This window comes from Syngnathus floridae, chromosome 3 (assembly GCF_059516105.1).
Source record: "Syngnathus floridae isolate MCC-2025c chromosome 3, RoL_Sflo_1.0, whole genome shotgun sequence".
Classification (NCBI taxonomy): Eukaryota; Metazoa; Chordata; class Actinopteri; order Syngnathiformes; family Syngnathidae; genus Syngnathus; species Syngnathus floridae.
This window is the reverse complement of record NC_142415.1, coordinates 4,149,261-4,164,623: the sequence shown is the minus strand read 5'-3', so window position 1 is coordinate 4,164,623 and position 15,363 is coordinate 4,149,261. Positions and strand designations below refer to the sequence as shown.

The window sequence follows — 15,363 nt, the reverse complement described above, 5'->3', positions numbered from 1 at the left end:
GAACGCCTTCTCCAAGTCCACAAAACACATGTGGACTGGTTGGGCGAACTCCCATGCACCCTCGAGGATCCTGCCGAGGGTGTAGAGCTGGTCCACTGTTCCACGGCCAGGACGAAAGCCACACTGCTCCTCCTGAATCCGAGGTTCGACCTCCCGACGGACCCTCCTCTCCAGCACCCCTGAATAGACCTTACCAGGGAGGCTGAGGAGTGTGATTCCCCTGTAATTGGAACACACCCTCCGGTCCCCCTTCTTAAAGAGGGGAACCACCACCCCAGTCTGCCAATCCAGAGGCACTGTCGCCGATGTCCACGCAACGTTGTAGAGGCGTGTCAGCCATGACAGCCCCACAACATCCAGAGCCTTTAAGAACTCCGGGCGGATCTCATCCACCCCCGGGGCCTTGCCACCGAGGAGTTTTTTGACTACCTCAGTGACTTCGACCCCAGAGATTGGAGAATCCGCCTCAGAGTCTCCAGGCCCTGCTTCCTCAATGGAAGGCGTGTAGGTGGAATTGAGGAGGTCTTCGAAGTATTCTCCCCACCGACTCACGACGTCGCGAGTCGAGGTCAGCAGCACGCCATCCCCACTGTAAACAGTGTTGACGTTGCACTGCTTCCCCCTCCTGAGACGCCGGATGGTGGACCAGAATTTCCTCGAAGCCGTCCGAAAGTCATTCTCCATGGCCTCACCGAACTCCTCCCACGCCCGGGTTTTTGCCTCAGCAACCGCCGAAGCCGCGTTCCGCTTGGCCATCCGGTACCTGTCAGCTGCCTCCGGAGTCCCGCAGGCCAAAACGGCCCGATAGGACTCCTTCTTTAGCTTGACGGCATCCCTTACCGCCGGTGTCCACCAGCGGGTTCGGGGATTGCCGCCACGACAGGCACCAACGACCTTACGGCCACAGCTCCGGTCGGCCGCCTCAACAATGGTGGCGCGGAACATGGTCCACTCAGACTCAATGTCCCCCGCCTCCCCCGGGACGTGGGAAAAGCTCTGCCGGAGGTGGGAGTTGAAGCTCTTCCTGACAGGAGATTCTGCCAGACGTTCCCAGCAGACCCTCACAGAGCGTTTGGGTCTGCCAGGTCGGACCGGCATCTTCCCCCACCATCGGAGCCAACCCACCACCAGGTGGTGATCAGTTGACAGCTCCGCCCCTCTCTTCACCCGAGTGTCCAAAACATGCGGCCGCAAATCCGATGACACGACTACAAAGTCGATCATCGAACTGCGGCCTAGGGTGTCCTGGTGCCAAGTGCACACATGGACACCCTTATGTTTGAACATGGTGTTCATTATTGAAAATCCGTGTCGAGCACAGAAGTCCAACAATAGAACACCGCTCGGGTTCAGATCAGGGGGGCCGTTCCTCCCAATCACGCCCTTCCAGGTCTCACTGTCATTGCCAACGTGAGCATTGAAGTCACCCAGTAGAACGATAGAGTCCCCAGAAGGAGCGCTCTCCAGCACTTCCTCCAGGGACCCCAAGAAGGGTGGGTACTCTGAGCTGCTGTTTGGTGCATAGACACAAACAACAGTCAGGACCCGTCCCCCCACCCGAAGGCGGAGGGAGGCTACCCTCTCGTTCACCGGGGTGAACCCCAATGTGCAGGCGCCCAGCCGGGGGGCAATAAGTATACCCACACCTGCTCGACGCCTCTCACCGTGGGCAATTCCAGAGTGGAAGAGAGTCCAGCCCCTCTCGAGAGGGCTTGTACCGGAACCCAAACTGTGTGTGGAGGCTAGTCCGACTATATCTAGTCGGAATCTTTCTGCCTCGCACACCAGCTCGGGCTCCTTTCCAGCCAGAGATGTGACATTCCATGTCCCAAGAGCCAGCTTCTGCAGCCGGGGATCAGACCGCCAAGGTCCCTGCCTTTGGCTGCCGCCCAGCTCACATTGCACCCGACCCCTTCGGCCCCTCCCACAGGTGGTGAGCCCATGGGAAGGGGGACCCACGTTTCCATTTCGGGCTATGCCCGGCCGGGCCCCATGGGCGAAGGCCCGGCCACCAGACGCTCGCCTTCGAGCCCCGCCTCCAGGCCTGGCTCCAGAGGGAGGCCCCGGTGACCCGCGTCCGGGCGAGGGAAAACAAAGTCCATTTATGTTTTTCATCATAAGGGGCTTGGGTGAGCCGTGCTTTGTCTGACCCCTCACCTAGGACCCGTTTGCCATGGGTGACCCTACCAGGGGCATGAAGCCCCCGACAACATGGCTCCTAGGATCATAGGGGCACGCAAACCCCTCCACCACGATAAGGTGACGACTCGCGGAGGGGGATTTTAGATTAACCCTTACTAAAAAAAAATAACTTTAAACTCCCCACCCTTGGCCCTCCTCAGCACAGTAGCCTGTGCTCCCCCTAAACCCCCTTTTTCACCTACAGTCACAGAAAGGTGGGGTTGTAGTCATTAGCATAATTATCTAAAATGTATAAGAGCGGGCTTGCAGACTCCTCTTTCACACACAAGAATTTTGTCTACACATCAGAGAAAGAAGATGGCTCAAAAAATCCTCACCAGACGACTTTTACCAAGTTTTGTACCTATGGAACATGGGCCTGGGATCACACTCTGGTCCAGCCCCGACAACTCTGGTGCAGAGACAGACAATGCTGACACTTGCCTTTTTCCCGGGTTTACAGCAATTTTGGAAGGGTCTAGTTGGATACCCTGATGAATGGCGTACCCTTCTATGTATCGTTCTCTATCAGCCTGGTTGACCACGTGAGCCGGATAACCTGAAGATTCCTGTTTGCCTTTTAGAAATGTTCGGATGTAATCACGGAAAATTGTGTCGCTCGTTCTTGTGTAATGCCATACTTCGGTAATATCTGCAACCGTGTAGCCGAGGTCAAGTGCCTTAACAAATTCAGGGGTTGTCCAAACACCTGTTAACGATCTTTGCTCATCATTATGTGTACACGCCGTCTGCTGGTTGTTACACTCAGCGCATGTATGACACAGTGTGAAGACGAGTTTACCTTTAGCTGTTTTGAAGGGTAAAACAGGAAAATACAAACCACGGGGTGGGTTGACTGTGGCGCTGATGAAACCGAAATACGACCTAGGGTCTTTAAAATCACCGTGGATAATCGTTGGATGACCAATAGGGTAGACGCCTGTACTGTTGATGAATGGATATAATGATGTCACGTCAACATACAACACACGCCCGTATCTTAAAACAAATGCGTTTGTTCGGCCCCCAAAAAGAGCCTGCCTCGGTTTGAGCGGTGTAGGAAATTTGGTTTTTTTAAGGAATTCCTTCACCTCTATGTCCATCTTTTTCATTTGCAACCATTCATGCTCCCACATAATTACAAGGTGCACATCCTGTCTAAGCTGTAGATCCTGAATTTTCTTTTGCGTGTTATCAAACCTCTCCTGAAAAGGGCGTTTTGTTGTCGGGCATATTTTAGAGAGGTCGAAGCATTCTGCGCAGCCGTGGTGATAACAACCAAAATACTCAAACACTATTTTTACGCCCCCAATTTCAGAATAGCCGTCTACCGTGTAGTTATCTATCCTAACTTAACCCCTGTCCAATGCATGTCTAATTTGGATATTCTGGCTGTGCATGATTCATTGTATGTACTGAATAGAGTCATGTGAAAAAGATTTGTGCTGACGCATAGAGTTGTCTGAAGGTGTAATGGCTAGTGTTTGAGGGGTTAGAAAATTTGTGCGAAAAACTTTCATGCACGCAGAGGCTATTGTCACAGCGTTGAACGGGTCTATTCCTGTGGCCTCAAAAAATTCGCTCCTGAATTTCTCACACTCCTGCATTAACAGGTCAACATTTTTGCAGTAGGCTATCGCCTGTTTAGCTAAATCAAACACATTGTTAGCTTCTTTGGCATACCATTCGGCAAACTTTGCTCGTTGAGAGGGTGACATTCGCTCGATATCGTAGTACGTGGGGTCAGGGTGAGACCCTACGTAGTTTAGATGCTCTAAAGAGCTGAATTTGTGTGGAAAATAACCCTTTGATTTGTCTTCAAACCCCAGGGCCTTAGGCATCGCACTTAGAGGCATCGTCAAGAATGAGAGCGAGTCTATGAATCGAGATTTTGTGTCTAAATCGACAAATGATAGAACTTTACTTCCCTGCATCAGAATGTCAAGTTTGAGACCTAATTCAAGCATTCCCCTTATCAAGATGTATGAATCAAAACCTCTCGCGTTATGTGCAACAAATGTAATTTGTTTAAACCGAGGGTTTTGAAAAAATCTGAGAAATTCGTCAACACAATCTGTGCCAAACCAGCGTTTCGTCAGTTTATTCGATTTGCAACAGATGAGAAAAGGTTTGTGTAAACCATCTACGTCTACATAGGTTTCGGAATCGTAGTATACTACATTTTTGCAAGGTGGTTGAGGCTTGATGGGCTGAATGTAGCACATGTGGGGGTTCAGCAAGGAATCATCTTGATTTAAGATCTCATCACACACTGTGCATTGTTTAGCACTGGTTGCATCAGCTTTCACATAATACTGGAGACCACACTGCAAGCATTTTTTGTATGTGGTGCAGTTGCTCACACGATTCATCGCTCGAAACTCTGGTTGGAAAAGCATTCCTCATTACGACCAGTTTTGTTACAATCGGGGCAGATAACACGTTTAATCCGCCGTTGTTTACAACACGGATCTAGACAAATGTTACAGTGTCCTTCACACTGATGCTGTTGCCAATTCTCATGCCCCTTGTAGCAAAGTCTGCAAAAGAATGCGTGACCAACGAATGCCTCTATAGCTTTCACGCCGTAGTAATGACCCTCGAGGTGAAAGACAAATAAAGTGTCGTTTTCTGTTTTGGGATAATGTGTGTCGAAAAAAGTCATTAGGGCGGCAGTCCTCTTTTCGATACATTATTTTCCGTTTGAGGACTTTCTCAAATTTATGGACATCACCCAAGACTCACAAGTGTTTGGCTATCCAACCCCACACTCTCGTGTAAGAGCCGTGCCTGTCTTGTGGCTTGTTTTGATGTGAGTGTGTCATTTAGCAGATAGGTTAGCGAGAGAGCAAAGTATAGATTGTTGTCTTTATTACGCGGTATGTGTAAGTGTCGTTTTTTCAACCTCAAAATTTCTCTGTTGGTACTGTTCACCAACCTACGACGTATTCCACTGCGCAACGGGGTGACTGTTTGTACAATAAGCTCTAAGCTCTCATCAGCCAGAAGCTCTGTATTTGATTGGGCTAAACGCTCAAGCATGTCTGTTACACTATCTCTGATAGAGTTTATGTCACTTGTTTGCTGGTAGATGTGAGCTCTAACATTACCACCCCCTAACTCAGCCTGAATCACATCACCTGGTTGTGCTCGACTAACCACCTCTTGCAAAACATCATCTATTTTATCTTCAATCTGGAGGTAGAAGGTTGCAAAATCATTGATGTTCAGTTGCGATGGTATATTTAACTGTCGCCTTACCTCTACATTATTGAAATGCGGTCTATTGACTACAACAGAACTGCCGCGTTGATCAGTTAATACAGAACCGCTGTTAGATTGCTGGGGCATGTGTTGAAATGCTGGTGTGCTGTCATCAATAACATCTATTTCGTTATTTGACGCGTAGATGTATTGTTTGATAACGAATCATTGTTAACGTTTGAGAAATCTAGCTCAGGTGTGTCACTTCTTTGACTTGTTTCGCTAAATGGTAGCAAATCTATTTCATCAATGTTTGCTAAGAAATCTTACTCTGCTGACGTACTGTTTGAATGATCCATTATATTTCCTTTCCACAACAGAAAACACAACAGAAACAATACAGACCTATTTTGATTCTGCCAAATCTGTCAGAATACGTATTAGCTTAAAACATTCTTGTAACCGTCTTTTGTCGATACAATTACCACGGCACTTTACAGGCCCCCTGCTGGCTGAATGGCGCGTGTTGTAGAAGGGCAGCCCCGTCCCCCTTCCTCTCTGTACCTCCGTGTCACGACGCTCACCTGGAAGTATAGATATAAAAAGTTAATCCGTTATAATATCAGAAATAGCAAAAAATAGTATGTCGGATGATAGCATACAAAGAGAGAAAAATAGAAGGAATACCTCCAACTTTGTTTGTCGACTCTTGATGATGGTTCAAGCCCTCGTATGTAGATAGAGCTTCAGCTAACTCTGTGTCCGTCGATGTTTCCTGTCGGTTGGTGTGGGATGCAATTGGATTGGTTTCAACAGTAGCATGTGACCCTGATGCGCTTGGTCTCGCTGGCTCTGCCGCTTCCGCTGCTTCAAAATGGCGTTCGAAGGCAGCTTGTGTCGGCTGATTGTATTTCCTAGTAGCCGCGGCCACGAGATCTGTTACATACATAAAATAAAATCACCAACTATTAGCATTTATAGGAAATCCCTTAGATGAACGATTGACTTACCGTAGTCTGATTGAGTTAGATAAACGTCGCTAAAATCGTCATCGAAGGCTGAATGGACATCGGCAAGAACGATGATGTCTACAAACATTACATAAACATTACGTTGTGTTTTATAAATAACCGCAGTGTATTATTTATTATTATTATTATTATCATTATTATTATTACGGCGACAAAATAGTAACATGACTTACCTTTAACCATCTCGAAACAACTTTTGACTCGCTTCGACTCCGTTGCTCAGAGTGATGGCTTGTCTTCTCAAAATGAGCGTTGGTCATTCACACTAAACCAACTTCTAATTCGGCGGGGATAAGACCACGCCTACGGGATCACGTGTCGCGAGAAATCAGATAACTTTGGCCGCATACTGATGACGCATCAAAGGCTCTACCTCATTTGACTATCTTCTTCAAATGTCTTTTTCTCAACAAAACTTCCCCTCTTGACCCCCTCTTTTTCAACAAAGCTCCCTCCACTTCTCTGGTTTGATTCATAAAAATATATGCCCATGTATGGCCCCAGCTCAGCTAAATTTAAAACATATCATGATTAAAAACTAAGCACGTTTTAATGACCCTAGCTCAGCTAAGTTTAAAACATATCCTGATTAAAAACTAAGCACATTGTAACATACGCCATATGCTTTTAGACATATGAAATAAAAGCCCTTCAGAGGCCTTCATCTGTCTCCCTCCAAAATTAAACGACCCCTAACTTTGCCCGCATACCGATTCAGATAACTTTGGCACCATGCTGACCTCCAGTCTCCTTCAGATGATTTCTTCTCCTTTAGATGTGTGTGTGAATGATTGGCTTGGTTGGACACCGATGGGCGCATGTTTTAACAATCCATCTATAGGTGTGTGTGCCACTGGTTCGTTTGGGCTCTATGAGGAGAACCACTAAAACCGTGTGATCCAATGGTTGGCTGAATGCTGTTTAAGGTACCTTCTGACTAAAGAACAGCTTTCCAACTAAAAGCTGTAAACTAAAAGAACAAGAAAAGGTCTACAAAGTTTATTTCTTACAACAAAGTCTAACTGAATGTTACCTGTTGGCTGGCATCTTGTTTGATGTTATCATCAGGGTCAGAGTCCTGCCAAGTTCTGGCTGGTTCAGGCAGCGCACCATCAACAGGAGCCTGAGAGCCTGTCACCTGGAATTAAAACCACAAATAACTTACCAACATCATACAGACACCACAAATGACAGACTCAAGACCTGTATAGTTAAATCATGTGAAGTTAGTCCCCAAAACCAAACAAGATTTCCTAACTAAAGTGTTCCAGTCAGTTCTGGATGTCTAATCAGGTCCTATAACAGCATCTTTATGGATGTAGTGGAGCATCCTTCAGCATGACACTTTAGCCGTTTAGCTGTTGAGGATGTGTGGAACTATAGCTGTAATATAATCAGCCTCCATAATGTCCATAACCAAAATATGATCTAAAAACATGAGACAACCTTCGATCCATACGGAGGGCCCCACAAGTAGCCATCAGAAATCTGTTATTATGTGTGTGTGAATGATTGGCTTGGTTGGAATAACCAAGACAACTTTAGATCCATACGGAGGGCCCCACAAGTAGCCATCAGAAATCTGTTATGTGTGTGTGAATGATTGGCTTGGTTGGACACCCATGGGCGCATGTTTTAACAATCCATCTATAGGTGTGTGTGCCACTGGTTCGTTTGGGCTCTATGAGGAGAACCACTAAAACCGTGTGATCCAATGGTTGGCTGAATGCTGTTTAAGGTACCTTCTGACTAAAGAACAGCTTTCCAACTAAAAGCTGTAAACTAAGAGAACAAGAAAAGGTCTACAAAGTTTATTTCTTACAACAAAGTCTAACTGAATGTTACCTGTTGGCTGGCATCTTGTTTGATGTTATCATCAGGGTCAGAGTCCTGCCAAGTTCTGGCTGGTTCAGGCAGCGCACCATCAACAGGAGCCTGAGAGCCTGTCACCTGGAATTAAAACCACAAATAACTTACCAACATCATACAGACACCACAAATGACAGACTCAAGACCTGTATAGTTAAATCATGTGAAGTTAGTCCCCAAAACCAAACAAGATTTTCTAACTAAAGTGTTCCAGTCAGTTCTGGATGTCTAATCAGGTCCTATAACAGCATCTTTATGGATGTAGTGGAGCATCCTTCAGCATGACACTTTAGCCGTTTAGCTGTTGAGGATGTGTGGAACTATAACTGTAATATAATCAGCCTCCATAATGTCCATAACCAAAATATGATCTAAAAACATGAGACAACCTTCGATCCATACGGAGGGCCCCACAAGTAGCCATCAGAAATCTGTTATTATGCGTGTGTGAATGATTGGCTTGGTTGGAATAACCAAGACAACTTTAGATCCATACGGAGGGCCCCGCAAGTAGCCATCAGAAATCTGTTATGTGTGTGTGATTGATTGGCTTGGTTGGACACCCATGGACGCATGTTTCAACAATCCATCAATAAGTGTGTGTGCCACTGGTTCGTTTGGGCTCCATGAGGAGAACCACAAAAACCATGCGATCCAATGGTTGGCTGAATGCTGTTTAAGGTACAACAAAGTCTAACTGAATGTTACCTGTAGGCTGGTATCCTGTTTGATGCTATCATCAGGGTAAGAGTCCTGCAAAGTTCTGGCTGGTTCAAGCAGCGCACCATCAACAGAAGCCTGAGAGTAATTCAAGTAAAAGAGACAAAAGTCTTCCTTTTTTTTTTTTTATAACAAATTAATATTCCAACTTGCATACTTGATCTTACTGACTTACTTTTTCACGCCATGGCCATTTAGAATCACCATAGTTGTAATCGATTCCAGTTCCCATTTCTATGTTTTTGATGGCAAAAAGGCACAAATGGGGCTCATCATTTACTATTATTTTTTTCATGGTGCAGTTTGGAGACAAATATATATACTTAATGGATAAATGGTGTAAAAATGAGTTTATTAACTTTTTGATCATCACTAAATCTTTCTACTAGTCCAGGTTTGTCCTTTGAGGATTGAATGTAAAAGGTTGCTTCATCAGCAGGCTTTTTTCTTGCTTTCCTTTTGGACTTTTCTGGCTCGAAAAAATAATTCAAAACATGTCAGAGAGTACTTTAACAAGCACTCTATATTAATTTTAAAAGATTTGTAATCATCCACTGTATAAAGACTGAAGGAATAAGCCTGGCCTGAGAACTAACAGAACAAGAGTGATTAAAGGAAGAATATTTTTCTATAATATTTTTCAGAAAATACTGATATATTAATGAAAATGTTTGTCGGTTTGAAGCTGAGCTTTGTTTCTTCTAACTAGTCACAGTTCCAACCAGATCCAAAAAAGGACTGAAACAGCCCTTTACCTAAGTGCAGGGGTGTCCAAGTCCAGTCCTCGAGGGCCGCATTCCTCCATGTTTTCCAAGTTTCCCTCGTTAAACACACCTGATTCAATGATCAGGCTCCTGCACAGGTGTGTTTAACGAGGGAAACTTGGAAAACATGGAGGAATGCGGCCCTTGAGGACTGGACTTGGACACCCCTGCCTAAGTGGGTAGGTGTGTAGAATGCACACAGACTGAAAACTAGATGTACAGACACTAAATAGTGCAAAAGCACCATTTACCCCATTATTATTTAATTGGGGTACTCCACCCCACCAACAAGACCTCCCTAGACCCCCCCAAAGATCACAGCATGTAGTAATTCTACATGTTCACAGCTAATTTTATTATCTCAATAACAACAGATAATGTCATGAGCTATTTCTGTCCCTACGTGGTCACTCTTCTACTTTCAGCTCTTCCTTGAGTCAATGTGTGTTGTGAACTGAATTCTTACAAACCCAAAAGCTGGACAAAAATATGCACGACATAACGCTGACATCCTGCTGAGTCACGTGTAGGCATGTCAAGACATGTCTGTCAGCAGACAAGAGTGCACAGAAAAACATATTACAAAAACCAGCAAAGTAGGCACATGTATCATTACTTTTATAATGCAGTAACTAGATAGTAACTCAAATACCTTAAATGAGAATAACTTGTAACTATAACTACCTATTTTTAAAAACTAACATGGCCAACACAGAGCAGCACAGCAGCGGTGCTGCATCCAAAGAAAAGTTATTTCAATAGTTTTACCAGTATAACTCGTTATACTTTTCAGGAGCTACCAACTCGTTTTTATTATGTTTCTGTTTGAAAAGTGAACGTAGCATCCTGATTAGCGCTAGCTAATTAGCTAGTTTCCGGATAGTTTTATTTGCGTCAGAATACTTGTGTTATCTAAAGAAAGCATTCTTAGATGATAGAAAACCACCGAGACATACAGAAGACATGCAGATATATCATAACACTGACCTTTACCACGTGTTTAACGGGTTTTGAAGAGGTTTCGGCAATTACGGCCAGAGTCCGGTTCTGGGGTTAGCAATTATGAAACATTAGCACAACGAAATCACCCTGAATATAACACGGAGCAATTATACATTCTGTCGTTCTCTTTTACACCATTGTTTTTAAAACAACTACAAGCTAACATGAATGACAAGTTAAAAAGCCGGACATTCTGAGGGGAAAACGTTACGCCATCCGAGTGACAATATACCGAATCCGAAGCCATAATCATTGCATATAAACCCCTCGGGGTCTAGACAAAAAGCATTTCTACATCAGTTTCATGTACTTAGTATTTACATGCAGTTGATTTACTCACCGTGTATGTTGTGTTTCGATAGGAGCAGCATGTCTTCGTCGCGGAGCAGTCTCAGCCTTGCGCCGTCACACGTGGCGAAGTGCCGTTAAACCGGCGGTTTTAGCCGCATGAAGCTAACACATGCAATACCTGCTGATTAAACTAATATGTAAACTGATGGTAAAGAATAAATTACTATTTATTTATACCTTTATTTTTATGTTTAGAACATGAAAAATGCACGAGACAGTTTTTAAAATAAGCCTAATAGAATGAGCGTATTTTTATAAAGCAAACAAGTGTAATGAATATTAAATAACATGTAGATAAATTGCAATTGTAATGCAGGGATTTTATGTTTACACTATTATTTTAGCTGCTATGGTTACTAAAATAATAATTACCTGGTTTAAATCTACAGGAAATAGCATTTTATTTTCTTAATCAACACTCGGATCACGAGGTGCCCTGATTGGTTGAATCTTACACACTTCCGGTAGTGTGTATACTTGCAATACCACTTGCCACGGTCGGGGGGACGCTACTGAGCACACACACTTCACACACACAATTCTCAACATTGCGACCATGTGGGGTAAGTGAAAAAAATTCGTGAGGCATGTTGTTAGAGCATTTCAAGCTGTTTTAGAGTGGTTTCCCGAGTGGGGTCCAGGATTTTGGACCCCACAACGACACAGGGCCCCACTTTGTTGGTGGGCTCCCTGTCTTCGGACCCCCCATACTAATAAAAACAAGTGCACACACACACATACACACACACACACACACACACACACACACACACAACTGAAATGCTTTTGTACACGCACACACACACACACACACCCTAACACACACACACACGTACAGACACACACACACACACACACTAATGTAAAACGCTTTCACACACACAACTGAAAGTTGAGGCTGGAGGAGCAGTGGCAGAGGGAGCAATGGCTGTAGTAACTGAAGCTGGAGCTGTTGCAGAGGGATCAGTAGCTGGGGGAGCTGAGGCTGGAGGAGCAGTGGCAGAGGGAGAGGGAGCTGAGGCTGGAGGAGTTGTGGCTGGAGAGGCATTGGTTGGAGGGACAGCAGTTGGTTGCTCCTTTTTTTTTTTTAACCATACCTGTGGGGCACTCCTTGTTTATTTTCTTTGTATGGTTTTAAGTGATCAATATTTATTTTGGGAATCAATTTTCCATTTTTATCACAGAGGTCAACTGTTTTACCCTCAATAGCCACAATTTTGTATGGCCCCAAAAAAGTTTTAGGTCTAATTTTCTTCCCTTTCTTTGCTGACTCCTTATGTTTTGCCTCAGAACTAGGTCTTCTAAATTTAAAAGCACTGTGGTCCCTGAAATGATTTTTGGATGCCTTTTTTTTCTTGTGCCTTTTTAATGTTTTCCCTAACAAGCTCAAATGTTAGCTCTTGTTTTTCATAGTTCTGTCCCAGCAGTTCCAGTCCCATCACATCCACCTCAGTGCCATCAACCTTTGGAAAATATTTGCTCTAGTGATTAAAGCATCAGCAAGTTTTAGTTTTGTATTCGTGATTTGCAATTAAGATGCAACAAAAGAACGAATATATTGAACAAGCAAATTGGACTTGTTTGTTTTAAAAAACCTTTTCATGATACTGTAAATCCTTGTGATAGATCGTGGATTTAGATGTGCCAAACTCTTACCTTGTAATTTTCTGGCACTTGAATGGGGTAGCGTAACTCTCTGCCAAACATTAGAAAGTAAGGAGAGTACTTTGTCATCATTTGTTTTTTGGTCCGAAGACCAAACATCACTGCATCCAAATATTCATCCCAGCTTTCTGGATGCTGACAAACCACTTTGCTCAGAGCTCTAAAAAAAACAAAACAAACAAAAAAAAATCAGTTTTAAAGTTGCACTAGTGACAGTGGTGTTTTTCTGTAATTCATTTTGGACAATTGTCAAAATGACCCAAACAGTGGTTGTTAATACAAAACGTTTTAGACTGTATGTAATTTACTTTGATAGTGTCTCTCTCAAATAAAAATAAACTTATCAGCAATATCATAAGAAATTGTCAAAATTTAATTTGGTTAAACAAAGGATTCACCTTTGAATCGTTCCATTTAGTTTTTCAACCAACCCATTGGGTATGGCAAGCAAAGGCCTCTTTTTATCTTGAGCGTTTCACACAATTGCCAAGGGAAGGAATGAGTAATTGAGTTAGACAATCTTGCAGTGAAATAGTGTTTGAAAATGTGAGCTTAGCATCCTCACTATACTGACTTTGCATCACAAATGCACAGAAGGAAAAGATGGCACCCACAACTGCAATAGTCACAAAATACAGACAAAATGCAATTAACAGTATGAAAAAAAAGTAGCAGGCCAAATGTACCCTCAGAGCCTTGCATTTGACAGCTACAAAGCAGATAATTTCTGCCAAATACAATAGTACTTCCTTCATTGACAAATTCTTTGCCCTGATCTGTTCGTATTCTTTTGGGCGATTCAAATTGCTGGACACATTTTACGATGCAGGCTGTGACTTCTGTTGCAGACTTTGAGCTTAACGAATAAACTTGAGGGCATTTGGTAAAATAATCCATTATAGCACGGATGTATTGAAATCCAGTTTTGGTCTTCGTCAGTTTACCGATGAAGTCCATCCCCAGCTGTTCAAACGGCTGAGAACCAGTAATTGCTTTACTCACAAGGAGAACGACAGAGAGCGCTCAGTTGCAGTCTCCATCAGTTCTGGAGCTCTCTGTTTTTGCCTCCTCCTTTTATTCTGTTTAGGATGCCCTGGTTACATAGGCGTTGTGACACTAAAGGAAGGGGATTACACAACTGAAGCAACGCTGTTCAGCTAACATAGCAATAAATGGATTGTTGTTCAAACAGAAAGGAGTCGCGTTGCCACGTTGTTCAGCTAATATTCCAATAAATGGATTGTTGTTCAAACAGATAGGAGTCATGTTGCCACGTTGTTCCTCTGCAGCTGTCTGACCTCTCCTCAGCTGTCTGACACCTCTTCGGCCGCGGTTAGTGAGATATCTCAAAGCTGCTGAGTGCCGCTTTCCCGTGGAACAATGCAACTAGATTCTCTTTTATTACCGTATTTTTCGGACTAAAAGGCGCTCCGGAATATAGGTCGCATTAGTCATAAAATGCACGATAACATAAAAAACATATATAAGTCGCTCCGGAGTATAAGTCGCATTTTGGGGGAAATTTATTTGACAAAATCCAACACCCAGAACAGACCTGAACGAGCAACAACAGGCTAAACGATAGGTATGCTAACGTGACAAACACAAACGAAGAGCTGAGAACCGGCCTGACATAACATATCAAGTTATTCAAATAACTATTACATAAATAACACATTTATAAACCCATCTGTGTTACTCCAATTCATTAAATCCATTGATAGTCCTTTATGTCAACAATGCCGGCCGGTGCGCGCAGCTGACGGTGGTTGCACTTCAAAATATTCCACAGGGCCATATAACAATATGTATATTATATGTACTATATCAAATAACTATTCGGTAAGCAATAATATTATCAAACCATCTGTGTCACTTCAAATCATTAAATCCATCGATCAAATTCCTCGTCCTTTGTCAACAGCGCCACGCGTGCGCCCTGACATCAGCCTTGTCGTTATTCCACAGATCTAGTATATAACTATATTGTAGCGTTAACAAAGTACAAGGAAAGACGTGGGTTTGGTAAACGGCACTTTATTTAACAAAACGAGTTCAATGAGCCAACAACTACTGAACTGTAACGATAAAAACATATACAAGTTGCTACACGAAATGAAATACATCAAATAACTATAACATAAATAGTTAACCGCCACACGGCCCCAAGCACCGGCGTCGACTTCCAGGCGTGTAGCGGCGCGGACTTCCATCCCCGGAGGTGGCACTTCCAGCCACAGAGGTGGAAGAGAGCTCCATAGAATAGTACCGGGCGTGCGTAAAAGCCATGTCCGAGCCCCATCCATCGTCCCTGGACAGCCACCGGGCCGAGCGCCGTCCCCGACTTCCATCCACGGAGGTGAAAGAGAGCCCCGTAGAGGAGGACCGGACGTGTGTAAAAGCCATGTCGGAGCCCCATCCACCGTCCCCGGACAGCCACCTGGCCGAGTGCCGGCCCCCGACGACCATCCACGGAGTTGAAAGAGAACTCCGTAGAGTAGGACCGGGCGTGCGTAAAAGCCATAATAGTTTTTCAAACCTTCTGTGTCACTCCAAATCATTAAATCCTTCAAACT

At 44.1% G+C, this 15,363-nt stretch overlaps 2 protein-coding genes across 7 annotated transcripts in view; one reads left to right on the top strand and one right to left on the bottom strand.

The window, feature by feature from the left end:
- Positions 1-15,363, top strand: part of nadsyn1 (NAD synthetase 1) — a 120,466-nt gene that overhangs the window by 13,000 nt on the left and 92,103 nt on the right. The gene's annotated exons all lie outside the window — the stretch shown is intronic.
- LOC148400115 (uncharacterized) lies at positions 7,435-9,310 on the bottom strand. Its single transcript, XM_088370957.1, has 4 exons — positions 9,181-9,310; positions 8,994-9,083; positions 8,262-8,366; positions 7,435-7,554 (listed from the first exon to the last, which is right to left on the bottom strand). The coding sequence occupies exons 1-4, from the start codon at positions 9,298-9,300 to the stop codon at positions 7,435-7,437; spliced, it is 435 nt and encodes a 144-aa protein (XP_088227083.1). The 5' UTR covers positions 9,301-9,310.

Excerpts from the sequence above, each read along its gene's own strand:
- LOC148400115 (XM_088370957.1), bottom strand. The coding sequence starts at position 9,300 with ATGAAAAAAATAATAGTAAATGATGAGCCCCATTTGTGCCTTTTTGCC. Across the intron at positions 9,084-9,180 it reads AATGGCCATGGCGTGAAAAA|GCTTCTGTTGATGGTGCGCT; the intron begins GTAAGTCAGTAA and ends AATTACTCTCAG. Across the intron at positions 7,555-8,261 it reads AACAAGATGCCAGCCAACAG|GTGACAGGCTCTCAGGCTCC; the intron begins GTAACATTCAGT and ends TTTTAATTCCAG.